Source organism: Oryza brachyantha, chromosome 1 (assembly GCF_000231095.2).
Source record: "Oryza brachyantha chromosome 1, ObraRS2, whole genome shotgun sequence".
Classification (NCBI taxonomy): Eukaryota; Viridiplantae; Streptophyta; class Magnoliopsida; order Poales; family Poaceae; genus Oryza; species Oryza brachyantha.
In genome coordinates this window covers 21,365,047-21,389,499 of record NC_023163.2, presented here as the reverse complement: position 1 = coordinate 21,389,499, position 24,453 = coordinate 21,365,047, and the positions used below count along the sequence as shown (strand labels likewise).

The following is a 24,453-nucleotide window of genomic DNA, read 5'->3' as shown; positions in this document are numbered from 1 at the left end:
TTACTATCCTGTTGCTCTTTACCTTAATTATATTTGACATGTAACATTAATTGATTTAATGCTTGATTGGATTTGTTATATAAAAATATATTTGACTAACACATGATATAACAAATAATCGTAGTGTTAGCACCAATATATTACTAGTTCAAAAAAGGGTGCATTTATCTTGGGAGGAGGTAATATTTGTTAGATCCTACCCAAAATTGTATACGACAAACTCAAAATGATAACCTTTGTACTGATCCTCTACTCCTCTTGGGCCCTGATGGGCCTTGCAATGAACAGTAACATTTTCCTTATTTGGTTGGCATTTTCAATAACGATTTTAAAATAAATGGGAAATACAAAACCTATTTCTTACACAAAATTACACTATAAATCAACATGTACCATATATATATATATATATATATATATTCTAAATTTCCTTAATTTTTATGAATCCATCCCAAATTTGTTGAGCCCTACCACGGTGGACTTACATTACCTGAAGGCTGCGTTCGTTTGAGGAAGGATTGGTGCTAGTTATCCGACACGGTAAACATATCAATAGATTAGTACATAATTAATTAATTATTAAAAATTATAAAATAGATTATTATGATTTTTTAAAATAATTTTTGTATAAATTTTTTTATAAAAAACATACCGTTTAATAATTTGATACGTGGAAAACAAGAGAACTCCGGGTCAGAGAGAGGGCCGAACCCAGCCGTAAACTCATTCTGAATAGTGGCCACCCCACCCGACCACCCACCAGCGCGGCCCACTCCGTCGCCGTCCGCGATTAATACGCGCGGGGCACGCAACGACGACGGGACGAGGGGAGGTAGCGCCAGCGCAACTGCTATAGCTGCCGCACAAAATTTCCCCGTTCGGCCGAGGCACCGGTCAGTTTCAGGCTTTCAACAAACTCAACCTCAACTACACCGATCACTTGACTCTCACGCACAGTCTCGCCGGAAAAAGTGGGTGCTCTCCTGCATTCTGTCCTCCACACACACACCCACACCAACACCTGTGCACCGCCATGCCTCCTCTGCTCTTCCTCCCTCTCGTGCTCGTCTTCTTCGCCGCAGCCGATGCCTCCCTCACCGCCTGCCGCAACGCCACCTGCGGCGCCATGGCCGTCGCGTACCCGTTCTGGCTGATCAACAGCAACTCTCCTGCCTCTGCCCTGGACTGTGGCTACCCCGGCCTCGGCCTCCGCTGCGTCAACAACACTCTGATTCTCCCCTTCCGGACGCACAAGTACAGGGTCCTGGCAATCGAATACAGCACGCACACCATCTCCATCACCGACGCCGATATGGAATACTCCAGCACAAACAGCAGCTGCCCGCACTTTCACGCCAACCTCACCATCGACGACAGCTCCTGGCTGGAGCTCGCGAGCTCGGACTCCAACATCACCTTCCTCTACAACTGCAAGAGCGACGCTTCCTGGGCCTCCGCTTGGAAACTAGCTGGATGTGCAGCTGGATCAGAGAATAGCTCGTACGTGTTACTGGATGGCGGGGTCACGGGTGAGGCTTACGGTTACGAGTGCGAGACGGTGGTGATGGCGCCGGTGCTGGATGCGCACAAGAAGACCATGGCGGGTGTGTTCGGGAGGCTTCCTCCTGAGAACAGATCATTTGGCGAGGTGCTGAGCGCTGGGTTCCAGCTGACCTACAGCGCTCACTCCGACAAATGCAGCAAATGCGAGCGGACCAAAGGATGGTGCGGCTACCGGCACAACGAGACGTCCACCACCATGGATTTCACCTGTTTCTGCGAGGAAGGCCCGACCAAGAGCCATTGCGGTACGCGTGCCTCTTCTCTCGTAAATCTCATTGCATCTCTCTTTGGTGTTTTGCTTGCTTTGGATTTCAGAATTGGGGTTGGGGGTATCGAACTACAGATAGAAAGACAAACAAAAAAAAAATGCTAAATAAACCCAACACGAAAGAATCGAGCCGATCTGTTGACAGTTTGTTTGCTGGTTCCAATAGATGGCAGGAAATGTTTTCAGTTGTCCCAGTAGAATAGCAGTAAGGAAGGGGTCAAGTCGGCGTCGCAGTAACGGAGGAGGTAGAATTGGGTACGGACAAGCTGGAACCACTGGCACGTAGTAAAACATTTCCTTTGTCCTATTCCTACCTCCCAGCATACGGATCGATAGCCCATTGGCGCACACATCAATTCCGTGTTGAATAGATGATAGAATGCTCGCCACCAGTTGCTGCGTTTGCTGGTATATTAGAGGACTTCCGTGGACTAAAAGTCTAAAAGTCGCTGGGCCACGTCTCTTTTGATCTTCTCAAGGATTGGGGTTTGGAAAGTTGATTCGGTTTAGATTGCTACGCCTCCATCGCGGAATTCTTCCGTTCATACTGATGAGTATCGATCGCGTGCGTCATCACCGTGTTCATAGGGGGTAGCCCTGGGCCACATTAGCAGCAGCAGCTAACTAGTTTGGCAGTGGTTTGGGGAGGATTAGTTATCCAACATGAAAAACGTATAAATAGATTAGTACATAATTAATTAATTATTAATTATTAAAAAAATATAAAATAGATTAATATGGTTTTTTAAAATAACTTTTCTATAGAAATTTTTTGTAAAAAATACACCGTTTAACGGTTTGGAAAACGTGCACGCAGAAAACGAGCGGCCTACATAACTTATGGAGGAGGGGCGAACGCGGCCTAAGCCTATGCATTTTCAAAGAAAAGGTTATGCCTCTGCAGGCGATGACCAAATCGCGATCGATGCAAGTGCTATGCTATCAGCGTTGTGGATTAAGGTTGAGGTTAATTAAAACGAAACTATACAACAGCCAAAATCAGTAGTGGGCTAGTGGCCTATCTGATCTGTAAGTGGTCGCAGAAAAGCAAACGCATTACGCAAAACAAAATTCAGGACCAGCTCTTCTTCAGTGGTACCTCTGACTATCCGCAGACATAACAACATAACAAACTGGCCATCAGTGGCATTAAGTACAGGTGGATCTTCTGCATAGAAGGCCTTACAATGCAGAGGATCTGTAATTGAGCAATTTTACGGTCCCTCAGAGAATACCGAGAGGTAATAGTGTAAAATCTGATACCTCTTAGTATCTAAGGTATCTACTCAATTACTAACAAAATGCTCTCTATAATTACCATGCGTACCAATCATTAGATCGAAGTTACATGGCTCTAATCAGATGATACAGAACCTTCACCACAGTAACATTTCGATGCATAGTAGATTGCATCCCTATCGCTCAAGTAATATGCATTAAAAGTTTAAAACACCATAATTGACTCATTTTCCTATACTATACTGCTACAGTACCTTTTTAAATAATGAGGAGCACCGGACAGTGCGATGTTTCATATTGATACAGTAAAAAATTATAAAACTATAACCATGAGGGACTATAACCAGAAAAAGAAAAAACAAAACCACCCCCACAAACCGACAAAGCTTACACATTTGTTTGGTTTTTTTTACGGAAAAAGACAAACGACATATTTATAAACAAAAAATAATTTGTAAATAAAACTTTTATATATGTGTTCTTAGTGATCTAAAGGCCAAGGCTGAAAAATAAACTATAATGAAAAACCTCCAAATCTACTTCAAATTTAAAGTTGAAATTCAAATTTTGACTTATAAGCATAATTAGAAGCGAAAACATAAGGCTCTAAAGGACCAACACTACACCAAATGATGTTATATGAGTTCAAACATTGCCAGTCATACAACAAAGCCATCATTGAGCAGCTGATCGACGTCTCCGGGTAGTTGAAGAACTGACCTTTTAGATATCACCGCCATAGTGCATCCTCCACCCCACCTCTCCTTTTCTTCTTCTCTTTTGAGTTTTCCCTGCAAATGTATTTTCCCCTGTCTACTTAATATACTGGCACCTCGTTCAGGTTTCAAAAAAAAGATATCACTAACTAGAAGGGTTGCAAACGGAAAGGCGAGAGATAAAAAAAAGATGCACTTATCCCTCATACTAACCAGCCATAGTTCAAAAGCGTTAGCTCAACTGTCTAAGGGTAAAAGATATAGAAATGGTACCTTATAGGGACACTCCAGACAATGTTTTTGCTACTGCCTAACCGTCCATCTAGCCATAGGCCCATTGCATTAATTCCAGCATCCACAAACCACTAGTGTGTGGGCACTACTGCACTAGCACACTCTAGTGGCTAGGCTCCATGTATCTCCATATGCCGACATGCAACTATTTGCCATAGGTTGCTAACCTCATCTACACGCCATCGTCAATGATGCAGGTCAAACCACTACAAGGGCTGAGCACACCCATCCTCCCCTAGCACAAGTGTCTTATCGTCGTCAACCTCACTTATCAGTGCCACATATGTTGTGTTTCATCCTTGTGGGGTGGATCACCATATGGTTGATCACACACTTCCCCCCTCCCTCGTACGTGTTGATCTGAGCCTCCATCATTAACACCATAGGTCAACACCGTCCAAGATATCATGGTTTAGATCGTCTTAGCGTGGATCTGGCTCATGCTATCACCATCGGTGCTACTCCTCTGGCAGTCTAGGCACCCTTTCTCCTTCACCGCAGCCACATAACAGGGACAGAGGCTAGACCAAGTTTAGACACCTGCCACCACTGCCATTGTTGAGGTCGAGGAAGGACACAAGAACACCAACTATGCTCTAAAGCCTCACCACTAGGGTGTTGCCTTGCATCCACACTAGATCACACACAACCCCAACATTGTGATGTACCTCCATGTAGGCTTGCATGTGACCTAGCATCTCCACAGTCGCAACCGGTCGACTCTACATACCATGGCATGTCATCTCCATGGCGCTACCTCTCCTTCATTGTCAGACCTAGTCCTTGAGGAGTCAGATCCAATAGCCTTAGCCATCTCGTTCATGCCCTCAACCCCACCACCACCACCTTTCATCACCGCCACTCATGATATTGTTTGTTGGCTTGTCTCCTCCATCTCATCGTCCGACCGAAAGGGATCCGGATCTAGGTAGCACCTCCCTAGTTGCCTTATACCCCAACTGATGTGTGATGAGGGGAGAAAGAAGAAGAAGATCCATGTTGTCATTGTCATTGAAGTCGTTCGTCTTGCTGGTAGGTCAGTTAGGCGGTGACGAGGCCAGTAAGGGGAGTGAGCAAGCTGACGGTGGTCACTATTGTGTTGCATATGTGTAGCCCCTAAGGTGGGAAAGATGTGGACTCCTATGCTATCCTAAAATTTTCCATACATGATATAATGTCATTGAATTACTTAGAGGATTTGGATCTAGAGTATTCAAATGAGATTGAGTGCAATAGTAACAACATATAACCTGGATCAATGCTAACACTAACAACAGAAGCTAAAGAGGATGTCCTCCAAAATACTCGAACCCATGATTAAAAGAAGCCACCATGCTAGCATTGCTACAATTATTTTTGGCAAATTTTGCTTTAGGACACATCACTCTATGGTTTTATCTCCAAGACATGGCAAAAGTCAATCTTTCAGGGGAAGACACTCTCAAATATGAATATTTTCTACTAAACACCGTGCTCATTGGAATATTATTTTTTGGTTAAATACAAGAGATAAATAGTGTGAACGGTCAGAAATAACCCTAGCCCAACATGCTCGATTTGGCATTTCTCTCTTCTTTCTTTCGTCATAATTTTCTTGTCGCCGGTGTGTTGAAGAGATCTTTTCCTTCGGTTATAATGAACATGATTTCTATTCAATGGGTTCTTCCCTACTCTCTCACCATCCCAAATATAAGACTCCACAGTTTAAGAAAAATAAATATTTACAAATTGTAAGTTTTAACTAATAATCACACTAAAGTTATATATGTTCTGTGCTATGGTATTCGTATTTGAAACTAATTTTATACGATGTTATTTTTGTACGTAATTGTTGATAATCTATTATAAAAGAAATTCATGGTCAAAATATAATTTTGGGGACCAAGTAAAAAGTTAATACACCTTATATTTTAGGAGAAATGGTATAGATAGGTAGGGACTAATCAACTACATATCAATATAGTAACTTTTGGTTCCTCCAATGCACCCGAATAAAAATTGTTGTAATTGTTCACTGGAGACGAGCCCCTAATATATGATGGCATAGCTTCACCAGCAAGAAAACAAGTAAACACACCCCTGAAGAGCTAGGCCCTCTTTGGTGATGACGACCACTACTGAGTTTAGTGGCAAGTTGAGGTTGGGCCAAAAGAGGAGATATGCCCAAACAAGTCGATATGATGGGTGCACAAGGATGGATAAAAAGCTCATGGCTATCGAGCTTGACTTGAATCGACTTAAATTTAGTGTTTTATTTAGTCGAGCTATTTACAGGTTATTTATCAATTTATGTATATATTATAAAAATATATATATATAGATGTGATTTAAATGAGATATAACTCATTAAAGAGTAACCAGCTGGCGATAACGAGCACAAACGAGTCGAACCTTAACAAGCTGAGCTGATTTATTATCCACCCGTATCGGAGCAGTCACGAGGTTGGTAAGAAGTGGAGTATCTATTATAGGGTGTCCATTGATAGGATAGACAGGTGATTGCGTACACGAAGATAAATCGTGCGTTGATTGTTTCAGCTGTTAGCGGGCTAGCTCTTCCTCCCGAAGTTTTAGGGAAGTGAAGGTAAGCTAACCCTGTCACCATGGATAGAAGAATTACTAGCGGCCAAGGTAGGGCACGATATCAAGCTTTAATGATATGGATGAAAAGAACTTGGAAACAAGAATGAGTCAACGGAGATGAGTGAAAATTAAGGTGTGGTAAGGTGTCCAAATAAAGCTTTACCTAACATGACATAATTTTTACTTTTGAAAGGAATAGGTTTAGAGAATTAATTTTTATGTCTCTGAGAAAGTATCTAAGGTTTGAATTTTTTATTATAAAATTTTGGTACCTTTATATATCTATTAGCTACAGATACTAATTAAGTTTTTATACAAACTAGGAAATGTTGTAACTCTGAGTGTCTTTCCAAGAAGAGTAAAAAAGCTCAAAATTTTCACAAAATTTTGGTATCTTAGATACACAACATCTAAAAGTACTAAATTTTATAATAGAAAACATGCTAACTCTCGGTACCATCTCCAACGCTACATGGTCAAGCAAGATTTGCTTGATGTGATTCTAAGTGTCATAGACAAATTAGTAGTGACGGGGGTGCTCAAGGTCAAGGAGCTGACGGACAGTGAAGGAAAGGAGGAAGAGGGATGAAGGCAAGAGAATAATACTAACAAGTAAACCTTCGTTTAAATTCGGCTTGAAAGGTGGGGCTTTTTTTCAGTTGAGTTGCGTTAAAAATTTGAGGAGCAGTGTCCGATATATAAGTTAATGTGCATTTTTAGACAATTGCTACGTTGAAAGGGCATAATCTGAACCTATTAGATACTTAAAGAGGAATTACAATGCATCTCGCCCCACTATGAGAAGCTATGTTAGAAGAAAGTATATAAATAGAAACTTTTAATATATAAGCATTGTATACATAAGATTTGAATCAGAATCGGAATAGGACATAAACATTGTTACTTTGGAGATATAAACTATGACTATATAACTTTACCAGAAAAGAAATGCACGCCTGTACAAAAGAAAATTGAGAAGGAAAGCATGAATATTCATGTGCGAGTTCGTGCATTAGTTTTTTTCAGTTGGGGATGTGAGGTCTAACAATGGTTCTTTTTTAAAACTACTCCACCTAGTTTTTTTTATTTAAACCGTTAATTTTTAAATTTATGTTTCACCATTCGTCTTATTCAATTTTTTTCTAAATATGCTAAATAATAAGTCATGGCTAAAGTGTATTTAATAATAAATCATTATAGAAAAGTAATTAATACTTATATATTTTTTTGAATATACCAATTGATAAAACAGAAGTCTAAAAGGATATTAAATAAAACGATTGGAAGGAGTACTGAGGAACTCAAGCGCGAACGACCCTGACTGGAACACAACTACACAAGGAATCAAATTTAGTCTTCGATAATTTGAAAGACCGATCGATAGATTCTTTTGTGCTTTATTTTTTGGGCTACTAACTCCTACCCTGCCGGTGCCAAGAATCCGACTGTCAAATAGAATAGTTTATCATACAAACCACGGGGGGCACTAATAAACCATCTTGATAAGATAACGAGTACATACATCGCACCTGTTGATCATGACCATCCCCATAGTACCGGTTAACGGCGATATCTACTATTCATCACTTCAATCCTATATAAAAAAACGAATCTTCTGGAGAGCGACATATAAAAAAATCGGATATAACTAATCAATCATGACTTAGAGGTTGTTTAGATTAAGAAAATTTTTAGGAGAAGTGTCACGTTAAATGTTTGACCGAATGTCGGAAGGTGTTTTTGACACGAATAAAAAAAACGAATTTAATGGCTAGCCTGAAAACCGTGAGACGAATCTTTTGAGTTTAATTAATCCATCATTAACATATGTTGGTTACTATAGCACTTATGACTAATTATAAATTAATTAGGCTCAAAAGATTCGTCTTAACATTTTTTCTGTAACTGTGCAATTAGTTTTTTGATTCATCTATGTTTAATGCTTTATTTAAGTGTCTAAAAAATTAATATGATGTTTTTGAAAAAAGATCAATTTGAAAATTAAACAAGGCCTTACTTACTGATTAGCATTTGAAGTCAAGCTAAAACAATACCAGCACCGTGTCCTTCCGGTCGATGACACCGTGGATCCAGTGGGTTGGCACACACCCCCCGCAAAGATCGTATGCGGAGACCAAGTTGGCGTCTCGTTCCTCCAATCACCTGTGTCACGTGTGGCCCGCATCCGGGCCCCACCAACCTACCACAAAACCTTCTGCCGTTCTGCGAAACCAGGTCAAGTCCACTCTCTGTAGTCTAACCCTCTCCCCGGCGACTCGTCTTAAACCAAGGGCTCAGCCGCTCGGTGGCTCACCATACAACCAAATTTGGTGCCAGGATTAAAGCCGGCGAGATAGCAATACTCCCCCTGATTCGCTTCGCCAGGCCGCCATGGCTCACCTACCGCGCTTGCTCCCCTTCTTCCTCCTCCTCCTCGGCGTCCATGCATCCGTTTGCCGTGGCTCGCCTACTACACCACTTCCATCCACTCACAGCACTTCCATCTGCCCCAAGTCAGGCATCAAGTGCGGAACCGTCGATATCTCATATCCGTTCTATCTTTCCAACGCAACCGGCGAAACCAAAGATTACAACCGATTCTCTTGCGGCTACACCGACTTGAAGATCTCTTGCATCTGGGACGGGAAGAACGATACCCCTATCATCCAACTCGGCGGAGACAACTACACAGTCCTGGACATCCGGTACGACACTTTTACCGTCGTGCTCGCGGACACCGATGCGCTCCGCGGCGGCAACTGCCCCAGAGTCCGCCACGGCTTCAACTTCGGCCAGGACCATAAGTGGCTGGAGTACACCGGCTCCCTTGACAACCTCACCTTCTTCTTCGGCTGCGACCCTGCACTAGTCGATCCCCCGCTGGCTGGTGGCATAGATAAGTACCAAATCAAGTGCACAGATTTCAATAACTCGCCTAGCACCGGACCTTCTTTCGTGTTCACCAAAGAGGAACTTTACTCGTTACCTTATTACGAATCGCTCAGCAAGACCTGGAAGTGCCAGAACGTCACCGTGCCGATAGATGGGAGGAATCCTCTGTTGAGAAGTAACCAGGCTACGCTGCCAAGTGGTGGATACGGTGAAGTGCTTAAGAAGGGGTTCGAGCTGGCCTGGAACTCAAACAAAGATGAACAATGCTTCTGGTGCCAGCAATCCCAGGGACAGTGTGCCTACAGCCAGAACAAGACACTCCTTGGTTGCGTCTGCCCCGACGGGAATCTCCGCCCTCCTAATAAGGATTGCAATGCACCAAGTAAGTCTATCGGAACACATCCTACAATTTTACTCCTGCAAAGCAAACCGTTTAATCCGTCCGGGCACGCGTCCGATCGCATACCCAAAATTGCTCTCACGCCTATTCCTAATCTCAACTTTTTTTCGATTTTTTCATATTTTCTGAAATTGATTTCTATATATAAATTTATCATATCATATTATATTCTATAGTAGATTTTAATTTATAGTGGTTAATTTTACCTTTTACATTATTAAATAGCTATAAAAAATTAAATGATTTTTTTCTAGATTAAAAAAATACAACGGCAGTCGCCGTAGGTCGTACTTGCTTGGCGCGCGCGCGCCCAGTGCTGCAAAGCAAAGTGAGATTGATCGGGCGGTTTGGTTGCAAGCAGTTGCCAAGCCAGAGGACAGAATCCGCAAGAGCGGCCCAATTTTTTCTTGCACGTCTTAAAAACGTGACCATCGGTGTGAGGGTGGCCTATAATCGTAATTGGCCACTGCGGCAACCCCTATCCCCGAAACTTTATTCCGTGTGTCTTCTGTCTCAATTGGGTGCTGCCGGCGGTAGGGAAGATGGATTGAACGTCGAGCTTGTCATCGTCGCTGTCGCTGGTAAACTGTGTTGCCACCTCTCCCTCCTCTGTTCTTGCCTCCCTGTATCCCCTCTCACTCAGCTGAAGGTAGAAGATGACTCTCCGGTCGTTGGACATCCAACGATCAGGGAGGGAGCAGGTTAATATCAGTCACCTGAAAACTATCATTTCCCTCCCAAAAGAGTGATCAGGGACCGGGTTCATATTGTTTCTGCAGCCGAAGGCTATATGGCGGTATTTTACTAGTGGTGGCAATTAACAGTGTCGAATTAATAAGCCAATTCTCGAAGTGCAGCCCTTCTAGAGAGAAGCCAATTAACTTGCGGAGACCAATCGAAAAACACGTGAGCCTACCTCACCCCCAACTGATCACGGTCAAGCAGAAGCCTCCCAATTCCCATCGCGTGCCGCCATGTCCCTGTCACAAACTCCACCGGTGCCGGCCGCCTGCTGAGAATTTCGCGGTGCCCCTCGCCACCTATAAACACGGCTGCGCGCCGCGGAGGCAGACGAACGGTCGGTCCACCTTGTTTGCGCAGCCACCAAACTAACCTGCAGGCAACAAAGAAGCTTTCCTGATCTGAGTTCGTTAGCTATGCCTCTCCTGCCATGCCGGCGGCGGCGGCTGCTCCTCCTTCTCCTCTTCCTCTTGGCTGCCGCTTGCCGTGGCGGCGATGCTTCCGGTGACACCTACGACATCTCCATGTGCCGGAAGGAACCAACCTACTGCGGTGAAGTCAGTATCAGCTACCCGTTCTACCTTGCTAACGAGACGAAAGATCTCGATGGCTACAGCAACTCGTTCTGCGGATACCCCGGTCTGGCGATCGATTGTGACGACGGCAAGCCCACCCTGCAACTCAACGGCACCGACAAGTACGTGATCAACAACATCAGCTACGGAAGCATCACCAGCATGTCCCTAGTCGATCAGGAGGTCGCCCAGGACAACGGCGTCTGCCCAAAAGTCGATCACAACGTGACCTTCCCACCGGGTTCATGGCTGTTCTTCCCTGGCATGTCGGTCGACTACCTCGTCTTCCTTCTCGGCTGCTCCTTCACGAATCCCTTACTCCCGATCACCTGCAACCTTATCGGTTTCCCTGGACAGTCGTACGTCATTCCGAAGAATCAAGTACCCCAGGGGAACTGGTCGAGAGTATGCCAGAGAATCTTCGAAGTGCCTGTGCTCAATTATCAATATGTCGATCCAAATAGCGACGCTTGGAGGAGAGGTGAATATGGCAATGTTCTTCGTCAGGGATTCCAGTTGGCGCTGAACGATAGCGGGAGGCCTACCAATTGTACCCAGTGCGAGGAGTCCAAAGGAAGGTGCGGTTATAGCCAAGATGGGGTATTTCTCGGCTGCTTGTGCCCAAACGGGCGAGTGAGCTCTCTCAGGTGCAGTTCCAGCGATACTGGTAAGTCGTTCGTATCTCGCTCCATACTTTTAGGCAATTAGTTTTTTCCGATTCCAGTTTATACGTAGTTGCATGTTTGCATGACATCGATCTGGGGCCAATGTTTTTCTCTACAATCAATGCTGAAGTATCAGCTGGTGTTATTTCCATGTGTCCTGTGAAGAACAGAGCTTTTGACACTGATCGGATCTTGACGAAGAACTAACGCGTATACAGATTTGCCTTAAACCAGAACCTTTTTTTGCTTTGACTCCTCAAAACTAGCTGATATCTTGGGTCTTCGTCGTCTTCGTTTTTCTCGATTCGTAGCCTCCTTTGCCTCTTCATGCCTTCTGTTTCCTTCCCCTGTTGTCCCCTTCTGCTTGCGTCTTCCTTCACGTTTGTTTGGTCTGCCACGAACTAGAGGTGCTAATTGAGTTGGGGGGGCTTGAACAGTAAGCAGATTGAAGCTGAACGCGAGACCAATTCTTCCTCCCAATCTCTCAATAAGATGCGTGCAAATTTTTCCACGACTGTCGTCGGTACGAGAGAGATGGCAGATGGACTCCAAAAGCCAGCGGTGCGCTGTACGTATGTAGTGCCTGCGACTCGACTAACCGGCCCAGGCCCAGCGTGACCAAACCCAGACCAGATCCTAGAAATATCGCTTTTCCCCTTTTTCGGAAATCGGAATAAGATACTGTTTAATTTCCGACTTTAATGACCGTATAAGTTCGTACCTATAATGCTCGCTCTCTTAATAGATGTCACAGTTAACTCTTTAAAACATGTTTAATTATTTAAAAATTTGTGCCTGTAGGAAAACATAAATATGATTAAATTTTATTTATCTTATTTGCTGCTCACTAGTTTGCTAATAACTTCCTCCTGTAATACATATTTATTGTTTAAGGATTTGCTAACCATAAGTTGAAATATTTTCTTAAAGGGCTTTTGCCAAATGACATATAAATTTTATGTAATTTGTTAGTGAACCTCACAAAAACATGCCACGACTAAAGGAAATATAAAAAAAAACCTACACGGTAGTTATTATTTTATTATTTTTAGCCTATCTGAAGCGACAAACCTTGTTGAAAATTGTCGAATTTGCCCCTCAAACCAGAACATGTTAGTATGTTAATTGGCTTTGTTTAGTCGAACCAAACCATACGTCCTATGATCCACTCCATAACCTTAGAGTAATGGACATGAGTACATTTTTCAACTTTGCAAAATCTCAAAAATAAATCCTAATTACCATTTTTTCCTATTCTCAAATACACATTATGCAACTCTTAATTTGCCATCACCCTAAAGGTTTGTTTGGATCATGGGAAATCAAATTTTTTTTCTCCTACCTTTTAACCGCATCTTTCAATCTTGACCATTGATTTTTCGTATCTCATTTATCTCAACTTTCGATCATTTCTCTATCTCAATCACACACATCCTAACACATTATTCAAACAAGTCCAATCAATCCATTTAGAAATTCACGCTTCAATCTTCCTCTCCATTGAGCTCCATGACTCGATGGCGATACGACAATGGTAGGATCGATGGATCATGTTTTGGATGGGGTTAGGGAGATGGTGGATTCTTCGGTTTAGAGGGACTCTAGGGAGCTGGTGGCCATATCCAATGGCGCAAGATGCCAAATGCTGCACAAGTTGATGCCTGATGACACACAAGAGCATGTCAAGAGAGAAATATGTGATGTTGACTGGCTTTGAGTAGCTAGAGAACCAACATCGGAGATAGAATGGGGTGGGTGGTAAGACACACGGTGGCAACACAACCGTCGATGAGGCAGGGGCAATGATACAAAGGGGAGGGACGGTGACTATGCTCATCATCGACCATCATTCTTTAGGAACTAATGATAGATGGATGAATTGCTAGGGTGCTGTTGAGAGAGAAGAGGGTAATATTTATATTAGTGCACGAGCACCGGTAGAAGGGATCTGATGGGACCCCCTTTGAGTTTGGTTGAAGGAATGAATGCCTTTAGTCGCATACTCGCATGTAGAGTGTAGAGAGAGGTATATGCAAGAGTTTAGGTAGATTCGAAACATTAAGAGGCGTATTATCATACTTCTATGTGTGTATTTTATATTTGGGTGAGAACATGTCTTGGTCTAGATTCTAATCCCCCTCGTGGTCTTGGACTTTCCCTTGTATATTTGAAGGTGCACCAACCGAGAGGATAGTGGTGACAAACCACATAATAGCCAACATGTTACAAATTAGTTACCCCTAGCTAACGACATTATGCAAGCCCTATTTAGGCACATCGGATGGAGCTGATAAGTATTCTCCACCGAACTTCACACCCATTCAACCATCGACTTTTGTTGTTACAGGTCTCCCACGAAACATAGTGGGTGACTCACAATCGCCTGCCACACATCCCAATTGCCACCTAGTTGTGCATGGGTGACACAACACGCTATGGGGGGCATTAATTGTTGTTCCATGACCTTACCTACAACGATTTAATGGGACAAAAAGACCATGAGGAGATACGGGGCGCTGCCTAGAGCCAAGCATGTCGCCTCATAACCCATGTTGTCCCTTGGAGAGATCAGGGACACAACCTATCGTATCCATGGAATTACGGAAATATTTAAATCTATTACGGAAATATTTTTTTATAGTTCTTTTTCAAAAAAAAAAGTGTATATATGTTTATGGCCAAAGAGGGTATGAGTTATGTTGCTGACCCTTGCCAACTAAATATGTGAATCACCAAGCCTATAGATGGCCATATGGGCCGCCTGGCCCGGCACAACCAGCCAAATGTCGAATTCCATCGGGTCGGCACAGCCCAATCAACACGCCAGGCCATGCCAGCCCACAAGCTACACCGAACACCCAAGCATGGCCCAATAACAGTCGGGTCGTGTTGGGCCGACCCGAAGGCACGATGACATATCGTGCTTATTCAGTGAATAAGTCTATATTTTTCTCCCTCACCCCTTTGGGTTGTGTGAATAAGTCTATTTTTTCTCTCTTCTTTGAGTTATGTTTTATATGGCTAGAATAAGTCTATTTTACATACATCTCCTTTTGGATTAAGTTTTATATAACTAAATTAAGTCTATTTTAGGTTCCCGAGCAATTTTTCTCATCCCTCCTAAATGAACTGAGCCATGCCCGGCCAGTCAATCGTGCCTAGAAATCGGCCTAGGCACGGCCCAACTGTCATGTCATGTCATACTTGGGCTAGCTGGGCCGGGCCATCGGGCCTCGGATCTTACGTCCATCTACACCGAGCCCTTATCGACAAGAACAGTAAAACACCGAAGAATATCGTAGACCAAAAGCATCTTCCCTTTGACGATAGTTAAAAAAAAAAGGTGAAGTTCCCCCGACACCCGAGTCGCGACGGGACAAGGACAGAGATAGGACGAGAGGACGGTAACTCGGCGACTCGCGAGAGTGGCCGTGAGCTGCCGTGTCGCTGCTGCCATGGGCTCCACATCGATGGACTCGTGTGCCGTATGCACGTAGTAACCGCCCACCCACCAAAACCCTTTCGCCCCGCAAAGAAATGAGCCTTGCGCGCCCTTGCTCCTGGCACGACGTGCGTCACGCCGGTTTAAAAGCGGGCGCGCGCGGGTGCACGCTCACCAACCCAGACCAAGCAGCGCCAGACGCAGAGCTACACAAGAAACCTTGAGCCAGTAGAGGAAGGAAGCTGTCATGTCACGCCTCTGCCACCACGGCGGCCGCGAGCTGCTTCTCACCGTCGTCGTCCTCCTCCTCCTCCTCGCCGCCGCCGTTTGCCGCGGCAATCCTACCGGTGACACCTACGACACCGCCATGTGCGGCGCGCAAGCTTCCGTCAACTGCGGCGACGTCACCGTCCGGTACCCGTTCTACCTCTCCAACGCGACCAGGGCGCTCCCGAAGTACGCAAACTCGTCCACGTTCTGCGGGTACCCCGGGCTGGAGATCATCTGCGACGGCGGCGGCAGGGCCGTCATGCGGCTGGGCGACGACAACTACACGGTGTCTCGCATTGACTACGCCGGCCTCACCGTCTCCCTCGCCGACGCCGACGTCGCCAACGGCAGCTGCCCCCTAGTCAGCCATAACGTGACCATCCCGCCGCCCTCGTCGCTGCGCCTGGCGGACACCGTGGGCAAGCTCGTCTTCTTCTTCCGCTGCGCCTTCGGCCCGGCAGTGGGCGACGCCCCGCCCAAGCCACCCACCATCCACCCGCTCACCTGCAGCGAGAGCTCCGAGGATGAGCCCAGGCCGTCGTTCCTCATTCCGGCGAGCGCCCTGCCTCCCAAGGACTGGTACCGTGGCTGCGAGGCGGTGTACGACGTGCCCGTGCTCGGCGGCTCCCTCCCGTCCGACGCGAACGACCCGGCGTGGAGGAGAGACGGCTACGTCGGGGCGCTCCGCAAGGGGTTCCAGGTGAGCTGGGACCGGAGCAAGCAGTGCGCCGGGTGCGAGCTAACCAGCGGCAAGTGCGGCTACGACCAGCACGGCAAGTTCTTCGGCTGCCTCTGCGCCGATGGCTTGATGGACAGCGACGGCTGCAGCAAGATATCCGACTCCACCCTGCGTTTGGCCGGTAAGCCGTTAATTATCCTCATCAAAGCCAGGCTTAAGTAGTCGAGTACACTTCCGTGATCCAGCTTAGCTTCCGGGCCGGCGAATCATTACCTCCATTTAGCCCATCGCATGTCGCGTGTCGATTGATCGACACGCCATTTAAGGAACATGGTAGCATATAGTAGCGTCCTTCACACAGTCGCACTCATGCTCTGATGGATACTGCTAGATCATGGCGAGAAATATCAGCGTGTGAAACGAACCGAGGGCGTTTTTAAGTACGTCGGTCCAATTCGTACTCGCGTACCTTTCTTCGCTCGACTGAGGCGCGCTATGATGCATTAAAAGCCCCGATGGTGGAATAGCGCCGTTTCCTCCATAAATTGCCTTGATTATTACGATCAGTAGGCCCCGGAGATTATTGTGTGGCAGCTGCTAATCCCGTTTGGGCTACAATGATCACGTCTGCTTCAGTACGGTGACGCGCACTCGGAGAAGAAAATTAATAGGGAATAGATGCTCATCGACGAAATTACACTTCCTTCAGAGTGTAGACACAGACAAGCGTCCGTTCAGAATTCAGAGAAACCATCGAATTGTGTTCGATTGATCTCTTCTACTTATCATGCCCTTCTTTAGTGGTCTACGTACAGCAGCTTTTTTATGCTCTGCCAATTCTTTCTACTGATCATAACCTTTTCAGTGATCATGTGCAGCTTGCTGCTGTGCCAACTTTCTGTGATTAATTAGTTCGGTGCTACAATAATCTGTGGGCTTAGTCCACATAATTACAGGTCAAGTGTTAAGCTGTGTGTCGTTCGGTACTCCAGCTCCTTCTGTTCGTACGACTCGCTTCCCGGCAAGAGCCAACTAACGAATAAATGGTTTGGTGCGGTGAATTGTGGTCCACTTGTCGACACACAGCAAAAGTTGATGTGCGCTAGTCCAGTCCTGTTAATTTCGAAGGTCGACATCTTATCACACACTTTCTGAATGAAAAGCACAATACCTGTAAGCCTGAATTGATTCCTTTTTTTTTCATATATACAAAAAAAAAATAAAGGCCTGAATTGATTGTTGTTTCCAGCAATTCTGGTGTTTACATTACATGAGCGCCGGAGGACACAGGCAGTATCGTTTGCTTAGGATTTGCTATTGACAAGTTAACATCTGTTTGCTTCAGATATGGGGCTATGCAAATACTTTGGACCAGAACCTATGGCTCAAACTGTTTGGGGGTCTTTGGGATGCATGTCTTTTTGTTGAGTTCTATACTCATCTTTTAACCTTACCTAGAGAAGTTCTGGTGACTTTTAAGGCTCAAAACCTGGAAATGTTGACAGGAATCATGACTTCATAGACAATTGATCTTCTGTTTGAATGCTTTTCCAATTCTATGACGTCATGGTGAAATGCTTCTTTTCGATCATTCACGAAAAGTGTAACATAAGTATGCTTTGCATGGCTTTATGACTTCTTCAGCGTTCTTTTTTTTTAATCTAAACTGATCTTCAGTGTTCTTTTCTGATGTTGATATCTTACCTACGAGAAAACAGAGTACCCTTTGCACAACCTTTTTCAAAGTCCTAATCTTTTTTTACCTCACATGATGTGATGCACCATACTTTCAAAAGCAAATAGCAAATTTGACAAAACAATCTAATCAAAAAGAAAGAAAGATCTTGCGTCTTCTTCTTATGTCAGTACCAAATTGGAAAATTTCATAGTTCATAGCTGCCAATAGTCGAAAGGTACAAAGCCATCCTTTGCATTATGGGTAAGGTTTCCAAGCTTTATAGGTTGACATGGATAGCTTTAACTGGAGAAACCAGCAAACTTTGTCAAGTTCCCCACGCTGCTTCTTAGATTACTTATGTTCAAATAAAGAACCATTTAATCGCGGTATTCAATTACTTTTGGATTTTATTTCCTGACATCATTTTTTTCGTTTTGATTGCTATGCAGGATCGAAGAGGAGGACAAAAATAATAGGTAACTCACATACCGATCAATTAATGAACACTTTCGTCAACTATTTCTTGTCAGTAAAACTAACGTTCGTAAATTATAGCTGAGGAAAATTTCGATGCAAAAAAATCCAGAAACGATGCTGATCCTAATTTTTGTTTACAGCCTGAACTAACCTATTATGGACTACTGCCTGAAGCAGTCTCTAACCTCTGTACGATCTTCTTTCCCTGAATGTTTCAGCTGTGGCCGTGGCAATAGCTGGAACTCTCGCTCTTGTTGCAGGAGCAACCGTCTTCGTCGTTCGCAAGAGAAAGTACAAGAAGGTGAGCTCATCTTCCAAGCTCCTCAAGTACAGCGGCTCCGGCGGGACCCCTCGTTCCATGGGCGCCGGCGACATGGAGTCCGGCAGTGTCAAGGACCTGCAGACTCACCTCTTCAGCTACGAGGAGCTCGAGGAGGCCACCGATTCCTTCAATGACAACAGAGAGCTCGGCGATGGCGGCTTCGGGACCGTTTACAAAGGTACACATACATAAACACTTGTGACAGAACACGGCGAACATTTTTACGGTGCTTACGAAGTTACAACAATTTTTCACATGTCAATGTAAGCAGCAAGACAGGGTAAATATGGTTGTGTTCTCTGTGTCCAGGGATTCTTCGAGACGGGCGCGTGGTGGCGGTGAAGCGGCTGTACAACAACAGCTACCGGCGCGTGGAGCAGTTTGTGAACGAGGCGGCGATCCTGTCGCGGCTGCGCCACCCGAACCTGGTGATGTTCTACGGGTGCACGTCCAGCCAGAGCCGCGAGCTGCTGCTGGTGTACGAGTTCGTCGCCAACGGCACGGTCGCCGACCACCTGCACGGCCAGCGCGCGCAGGAGCGCGCGCTCTCGTGGCCGCTCCGCCTCAGCATCGCCGTCGAGTCCGCCGCGGCGCTCACGTACCTCCACGCCATCGAGCCCCCCATCGTGCACCGCGACGTCAAGACCACCAACATCCTCCTCGACTCCGACTTCCACGTCAAGGTCGCCGACTTCGGCCTCTCCCGCCTCTTCCCCCTCGACGTCACGCACGTCTCCACCGCTCCCCAGGGCACCCCAGGGTACGTCAAATGTCCAAGTGTGTGTGTGTCGCCTTATTACTGGGCCAGCATCTAGCACAGCGATGTATCAAGCCTTGTTTGTCCAAGAGCTTCTCGTACCCTTACACCTAACTAATATGCCTCCTAATTTTTGTTCTTGTGCATTTGCAGGTACGTGGATCCAGAGTATCACCAATGCTACCAGCTCACGGACAAGAGCGACGTGTACAGCTTTGGAGTCGTCCTGGTGGAGCTCATCTCGTCGAAGCCGGCCGTGGACATCACCCGGCAGCGGAACGAGATCAACCTGGCCGGCATGGCCATCAACAGGATCCAGAAGAGCCAGCTCGAGGAGCTCGTGGACCTCGAGCTCGGCTACGAGTCCGACCCGGCGACGAAGAAGATGATGACCATGGTCGCCGAGCTGGCGTTCCGGTGCCTGCAACAGAACGGCGAGATGAGACCGCCGATCAAGGAGGTGCTCGAGGTGCTCAGGGGGATACAGGAACTGTGCGTGGCGGAGAAAGACGGAGGCAAAGACAAGAAGGACCTTGACCCGCCGCTCTCTCCCGACACAGTGCACGTTCAGTGGGATAGCAGGCAGACCACTCCTAACCCCAGCCAGTGACCAGCAGGGTACTTAGATTAGATGATCAGTACTATTTGCCATCGAGGTTTATATATGTGTAATTACTGCTATATTACGCAGAGGCGTGTTTTGTTTGTATGAGCGATGTGAGACCCTTTTTTCTCCCCCCGCTTTGCATGCTTCCCCGTGTGATGTGCATACGTGTTTGTTGGCTACCAGAACAGAGGGAATGTACATAAGATGTCTAGAGTGGTGAACTGGTGATGATGATATATATATATAACCGAGTAGTAGATGTTATCACTTGGGATTGGTCTGAACTTGCATTTGCATATCGCCTACGGTGGCAGCAGTTGCATCAGTCACATACTGAGTCCTTTGTGGGACCTGAACAGATGAGCAACACAACACACACTCTTGGACACAGGCTAGAATATCTTGCCCTTGTGTCGAGGCTTTAGACTGTGCACAAAGCGGCAGCAATTTTTTTCAGTTTTTGTCCCTCGTGATTACAGACAATAATGGTACACTTTTACATGATGGAAATCCTACTAGTGTTGCAAAACAGGATGATGGCATACGTGTTAATTTACCGATGATGTTACCATTGTTGAGATTCAGTTCATTGATGGGTGATAATTTGCTCCAGCAGCGCTGATCCTTCTCCCTTATTAAACAGTTCTTATCCCTGCCCTGTGAGAACTGCTTGAACTGCTGGTATGTTCCTCGCTATACGAAGTAATACAGTTGCTCGATTTTCATGCTATTGTATTCAGCTACTGCTACATGAACTACGCAGAGGATCGCATCATATATCACCATACCAAACATCTTCTCCTCCTGAACTTGTCGACATCATCTGAGCTCATTCGTGGCTTTTCAGGAACATCCACAGTTTTTGATTTTCCAACTCGACTATCTAAGCTCTTTCGCGAGATCTGGGCGCATTTTGGAGCTTCTTGGGGCTTGTCAGAGCTTGCAGGTTCAGCATCTTTACTAGAAGTACCCTCCTTCACTGTTACCTCTTTCAGGTCAGGTTTTGACGATTTTTTGCCAAGGCTTGACACAAACTTCTTCAAGTGCTTGATATAATCAGGATAAAGCTCAAGATTGCAGTGACCACCACCAGTTAGCCACAATGGTGAATATTTTACCTTGCAAAGTTCCCACAGCTGCTTTCCGTGGGAACAGTCAACGACATCATCTGACGTACCCTGATGTAAGCATTATAATTATTCTGTTATTATTTATCTATGTTGGAAATAAGAATCGTTTAGTTATGACAACTAGAGCACCCAAATTGTAAGCTAGCAATTCTGATGATAAATGACAACACTCTAAAACAGGACAGCTACTTTGCCTCCATAACTTTGTTATTGATGTTCATTTACTTCATTCTGTCTAATTACAATAGTTGGCTTGTTGATTATTTACACATGAATCTTCTACTTCACAACCAATTCAAATATTGGGAGTAATCTATCTTCAGGTTCTCTATGCACTATTGTAATCTATTTACATATGAAGTGATTAGTAACTAGCGAAAATGAAAAATTAGAGTAGAACAATTGGACTTACATGAATGACGAGCACTGGGCAATTTACGAGGCCAATTTTGTCGATATTCTACAAAGTGGAGGAAAATATATCAGCATTCAGAAACCATAATTCTTGGGAATGGAGAAAAGAAATCAAATTTACCTTGTAAATGTCAAACCAATATGTCCTTTTGACTGGATATAGTACTCTTAACCCAGACAGAATGGGACTATGCAAAACCACACCTCGCAGATTTGGCAATCGTGAAGCAAGATCAATGGTTGGACCACTACCAACAGATTGACCATACAAGATTATATCCTCATCTGAGACACCATATTTTTCCTTGAGGCAGTTATATGCTGCTTCAATGTCTGCATATGTATTACACTCAGTGGGCTGTTCAATGGAAGAATAAACTACCCATTAACATGTGGTTAGGTATAAGATTAGCTTTGCTACTTAAGCTAAATATGAAACAACCAACATAGAAGAACTGAAGGATACCTTCCCTGTAGACCTCCCATATCCAGAATAATCATACCTGTCAAACATATGGTGTCTGTTAAACAATGTTCAGAAAATTCACATTTTTCATAATTTTTACTCTGCTTAGTATGTTAAGTTTCATAGTAAATCAGGCACCAATATACAAAGGCCAATTTGAATACTATGTCAGGACATGATTTTAGTATATGACAATGCAGCACATAAGCTATCGAGAAATCATAATTCTGTAGTCTTGAATATGCTTCGAATTTTCCTACAGTTTTCACTGAGATTTCTAGTGTTAGTCTACAAAAGTTTCCTAGAGAATAGTTGTGGACTTATGGTCATGTAAGGAAATCTGTGATGGGATCATCAGTGACATCATAAACGTAGGAGAGTGAGAGCTATGTTGGTTGGTTGTGAGGGTTCCCCCTCTTGGAATCCAAAAGATATTATGCCCATCAATGTAGCCATATAGGTGATCCACCACCAGACAGCCCCACTAATTATGCCTCGAAATACAACACACCATCTCATCATCAAAAGGGTTTCTTGTGTAAAATCCAAGCTATGTCCAAAAAATACATTATCTTGCTTTCTTAGCAAAGTCATAATGTAGGGTACACTGGTACAATACAACAGACCATGTTCTTAGTGGTATTCACTTGCATGCACCTTGGCAACTACTGTTGTAAGCTTCGTTCACTGACAATTTTTGTTCTCTTTGAAACATTATAAGTTTTGACTCCCAAGTCTCCAGTTCCTCTAAATTTGCACCAACGCAGTGTCCCATAGAAGGACAAGAAGGAAAAATCAAGTAGCCTCTGGGGATAGTTTAGCAGAAAACAAAACTAGAAAGAGTTACTTTGTGTTGATTGCAACTACACATGTGTAGCGGTAAACTGGTGACAAGTAGAGTAAGTAATATGTTGGAGGGAAGACACGTGCAGCTAGCTGACTCTATTGGAGTACAACTGAATTTCATCAGCACGCCTAAATATGATGTCCATTTTGTGTGTGATCCAAACATTTGAAGCTAATTTATGAGCATTTCCATTACTAGCTCCAGAGATCAGTGTGAAACCCATCACTTAGCATAACAACCAATCAAGATATGGAGGGGCACACACAACAAATCTAATAATAAATGCGCACCAAATTACCAACTCATCACGAGCACGCCTCTTTCCGAAAGACGTAACTCCGGTTAGTTTCTCCCGATGGAAACCATAAAGCCCTCGACCAAATCCAGCTTAACACTAGCAAGCAGACGAGCTGAAGCGGGGAGGGCGAGGAGTGTTACCCGAAGAGATTGACGCGGAGGCGGCGGCTGAGCTCGACGAAGAGGCCGTACATCTGGCCGAGGTCCGCGGCGTTGCCGTGGGAGTAGAGCAGCGTGGCGGAGGCCCGCTCGTGGCGCACGTGCACCCCGACGATCTCGTTCCCGCGCCGCGTGCGGAGGCGCACCACCTCCGTGCCGTCCTCGTCCTCGGCGGGCGCGGCGGCGCCGGCGCCGGCGCCCGACGCCGAGGCGTCCCTGGCGCCGTCCCTCCGCCGGCGGCGCGCGGGCGGGCGGGAGATCTCGGGGATGAGGAGGCGGCCCGTGGCGGGGTCGGCGGAGACGGTGTAGGACGGCGGCGTGGGCGGGAAGAAGGCGAAGCGCGCGGCGATGGTGGACGTGACGCCGCCCATGGTCGGGGGGCGGCGTTCCCACCCCCTTCCCAACCGTGTCCTCCTGTCAGCAGCGCCGCCACCTCGGGGAGCGCGCCGGCATGCGAGAGAGGGAAAGGTTTGGATCGGAGGAGGGTTTGGTGGTGGCGAGGAAGAGGAAGGGAGGGAGATGGGAAGAAAGAAGCTCGCGCAGCACACAGCACAGCACAACACAACACCGAACTTTTTCTCCTCCTCCTCTCTCCTTCACCTGTGCAGCTGTGCTGTGCTTGTGCTTAAGCTTTTGGGTTGTTTAGCGAGAGGAGCGAAGCGGTTGGACTCACCCGGACAGGAATGTCGCGGATCGGCTGAGGCTGGCAGCCGCCATGGCCGGTGGTGAGGCTCTCTCCTCCAACCAGTAGTGGTGGTACTATGGACCTATGGGTAGGTGGGTAGTAATACTGTACATAAAGTCCAACCTATTTAAGATTATGAAATGGAAGACTCGGTAAATTTTGCAACCTCCAATCCCAATTTTTTTGTGTAAGATTACGAAATGGAAGACTCGGTAAATTTTGCAACCTCCAACCCCAATTTCTTTTGTGTAGCTGAAATGATAATCCCCGTTATTGTAATTTATTTG

The 24,453-nt window shown here is 45.4% G+C and overlaps 2 protein-coding genes across 4 annotated transcripts; one reads left to right on the top strand and one right to left on the bottom strand.

The window, feature by feature from the left end:
* Positions 1 to 908: 908 nt before the first annotated feature.
* Positions 909 to 20,410, top strand: LOC102702808 (LEAF RUST 10 DISEASE-RESISTANCE LOCUS RECEPTOR-LIKE PROTEIN KINASE-like 1.2). 3 transcript variants are annotated; one of them, XM_015842140.2, is made up of 5 exons: positions 909 to 1,808; positions 18,455 to 18,481; positions 18,701 to 18,982; positions 19,114 to 19,564; positions 19,715 to 20,410. In XM_015842140.2, the coding sequence occupies exons 1-5, from the start codon at positions 1,034 to 1,036 to the stop codon at positions 20,169 to 20,171; spliced, it is 1,992 nt and encodes a 663-aa protein (XP_015697626.1). In that variant the 5' UTR covers positions 909 to 1,033; the 3' UTR covers positions 20,172 to 20,410. The 3 variants fall into 3 exon arrangements, with proteins under 3 accessions (XP_015697626.1, XP_040377546.1, XP_015697623.1); XM_040521612.1 differs by lacking the exon at positions 909 to 1,808 and adding an exon at positions 10,557 to 11,938; XM_015842137.2 differs by lacking the exon at positions 909 to 1,808 and adding an exon at positions 15,542 to 16,508.
* Positions 20,411 to 20,553: 143 nt separating this feature from the next.
* Positions 20,554 to 24,232, bottom strand: LOC102702522 (alpha/beta hydrolase domain-containing protein 17C-like). The gene is made up of 5 exons (XM_040521616.1): positions 23,464 to 24,232; positions 22,179 to 22,215; positions 21,834 to 22,070; positions 21,711 to 21,758; positions 20,554 to 21,346 (listed from the first exon to the last, which is right to left on the bottom strand). The coding sequence occupies exons 1-5, from the start codon at positions 23,850 to 23,852 to the stop codon at positions 20,948 to 20,950; spliced, it is 1,110 nt and encodes a 369-aa protein (XP_040377550.1). The 5' UTR covers positions 23,853 to 24,232; the 3' UTR covers positions 20,554 to 20,947.
* Positions 24,233 to 24,453: the final 221 nt, after the last annotated feature.

Coding starts and splice junctions, on each gene's coding strand:
- LOC102702522 (XM_040521616.1), bottom strand. CDS start 23,852: ATGGGCGGCGTCACGTCCACCATCGCCGCGCGCTTCGCCTTCTTCCCG. Junction 22,216..23,463: donor CTCCGCGTCAATCTCTTCGG/GTAACACTCCTC, acceptor TATGTTTGACAG/GTATGATTATTCTGGATATG. Junction 21,759..21,833: donor ATTGGTTTGACATTTACAAG/GTAAATTTGATT, acceptor TCCACTTTGTAG/AATATCGACAAAATTGGCCT.
- LOC102702808 (XM_015842137.2), top strand. CDS start 15,626: ATGTCACGCCTCTGCCACCACGGCGGCCGCGAGCTGCTTCTCACCGTC. Junction 16,509..18,454: donor CTCCACCCTGCGTTTGGCCG/GTAAGCCGTTAA, acceptor ATTGCTATGCAG/GATCGAAGAGGAGGACAAAA. Junction 18,983..19,113: donor CTTCGGGACCGTTTACAAAG/GTACACATACAT, acceptor CTCTGTGTCCAG/GGATTCTTCGAGACGGGCGC.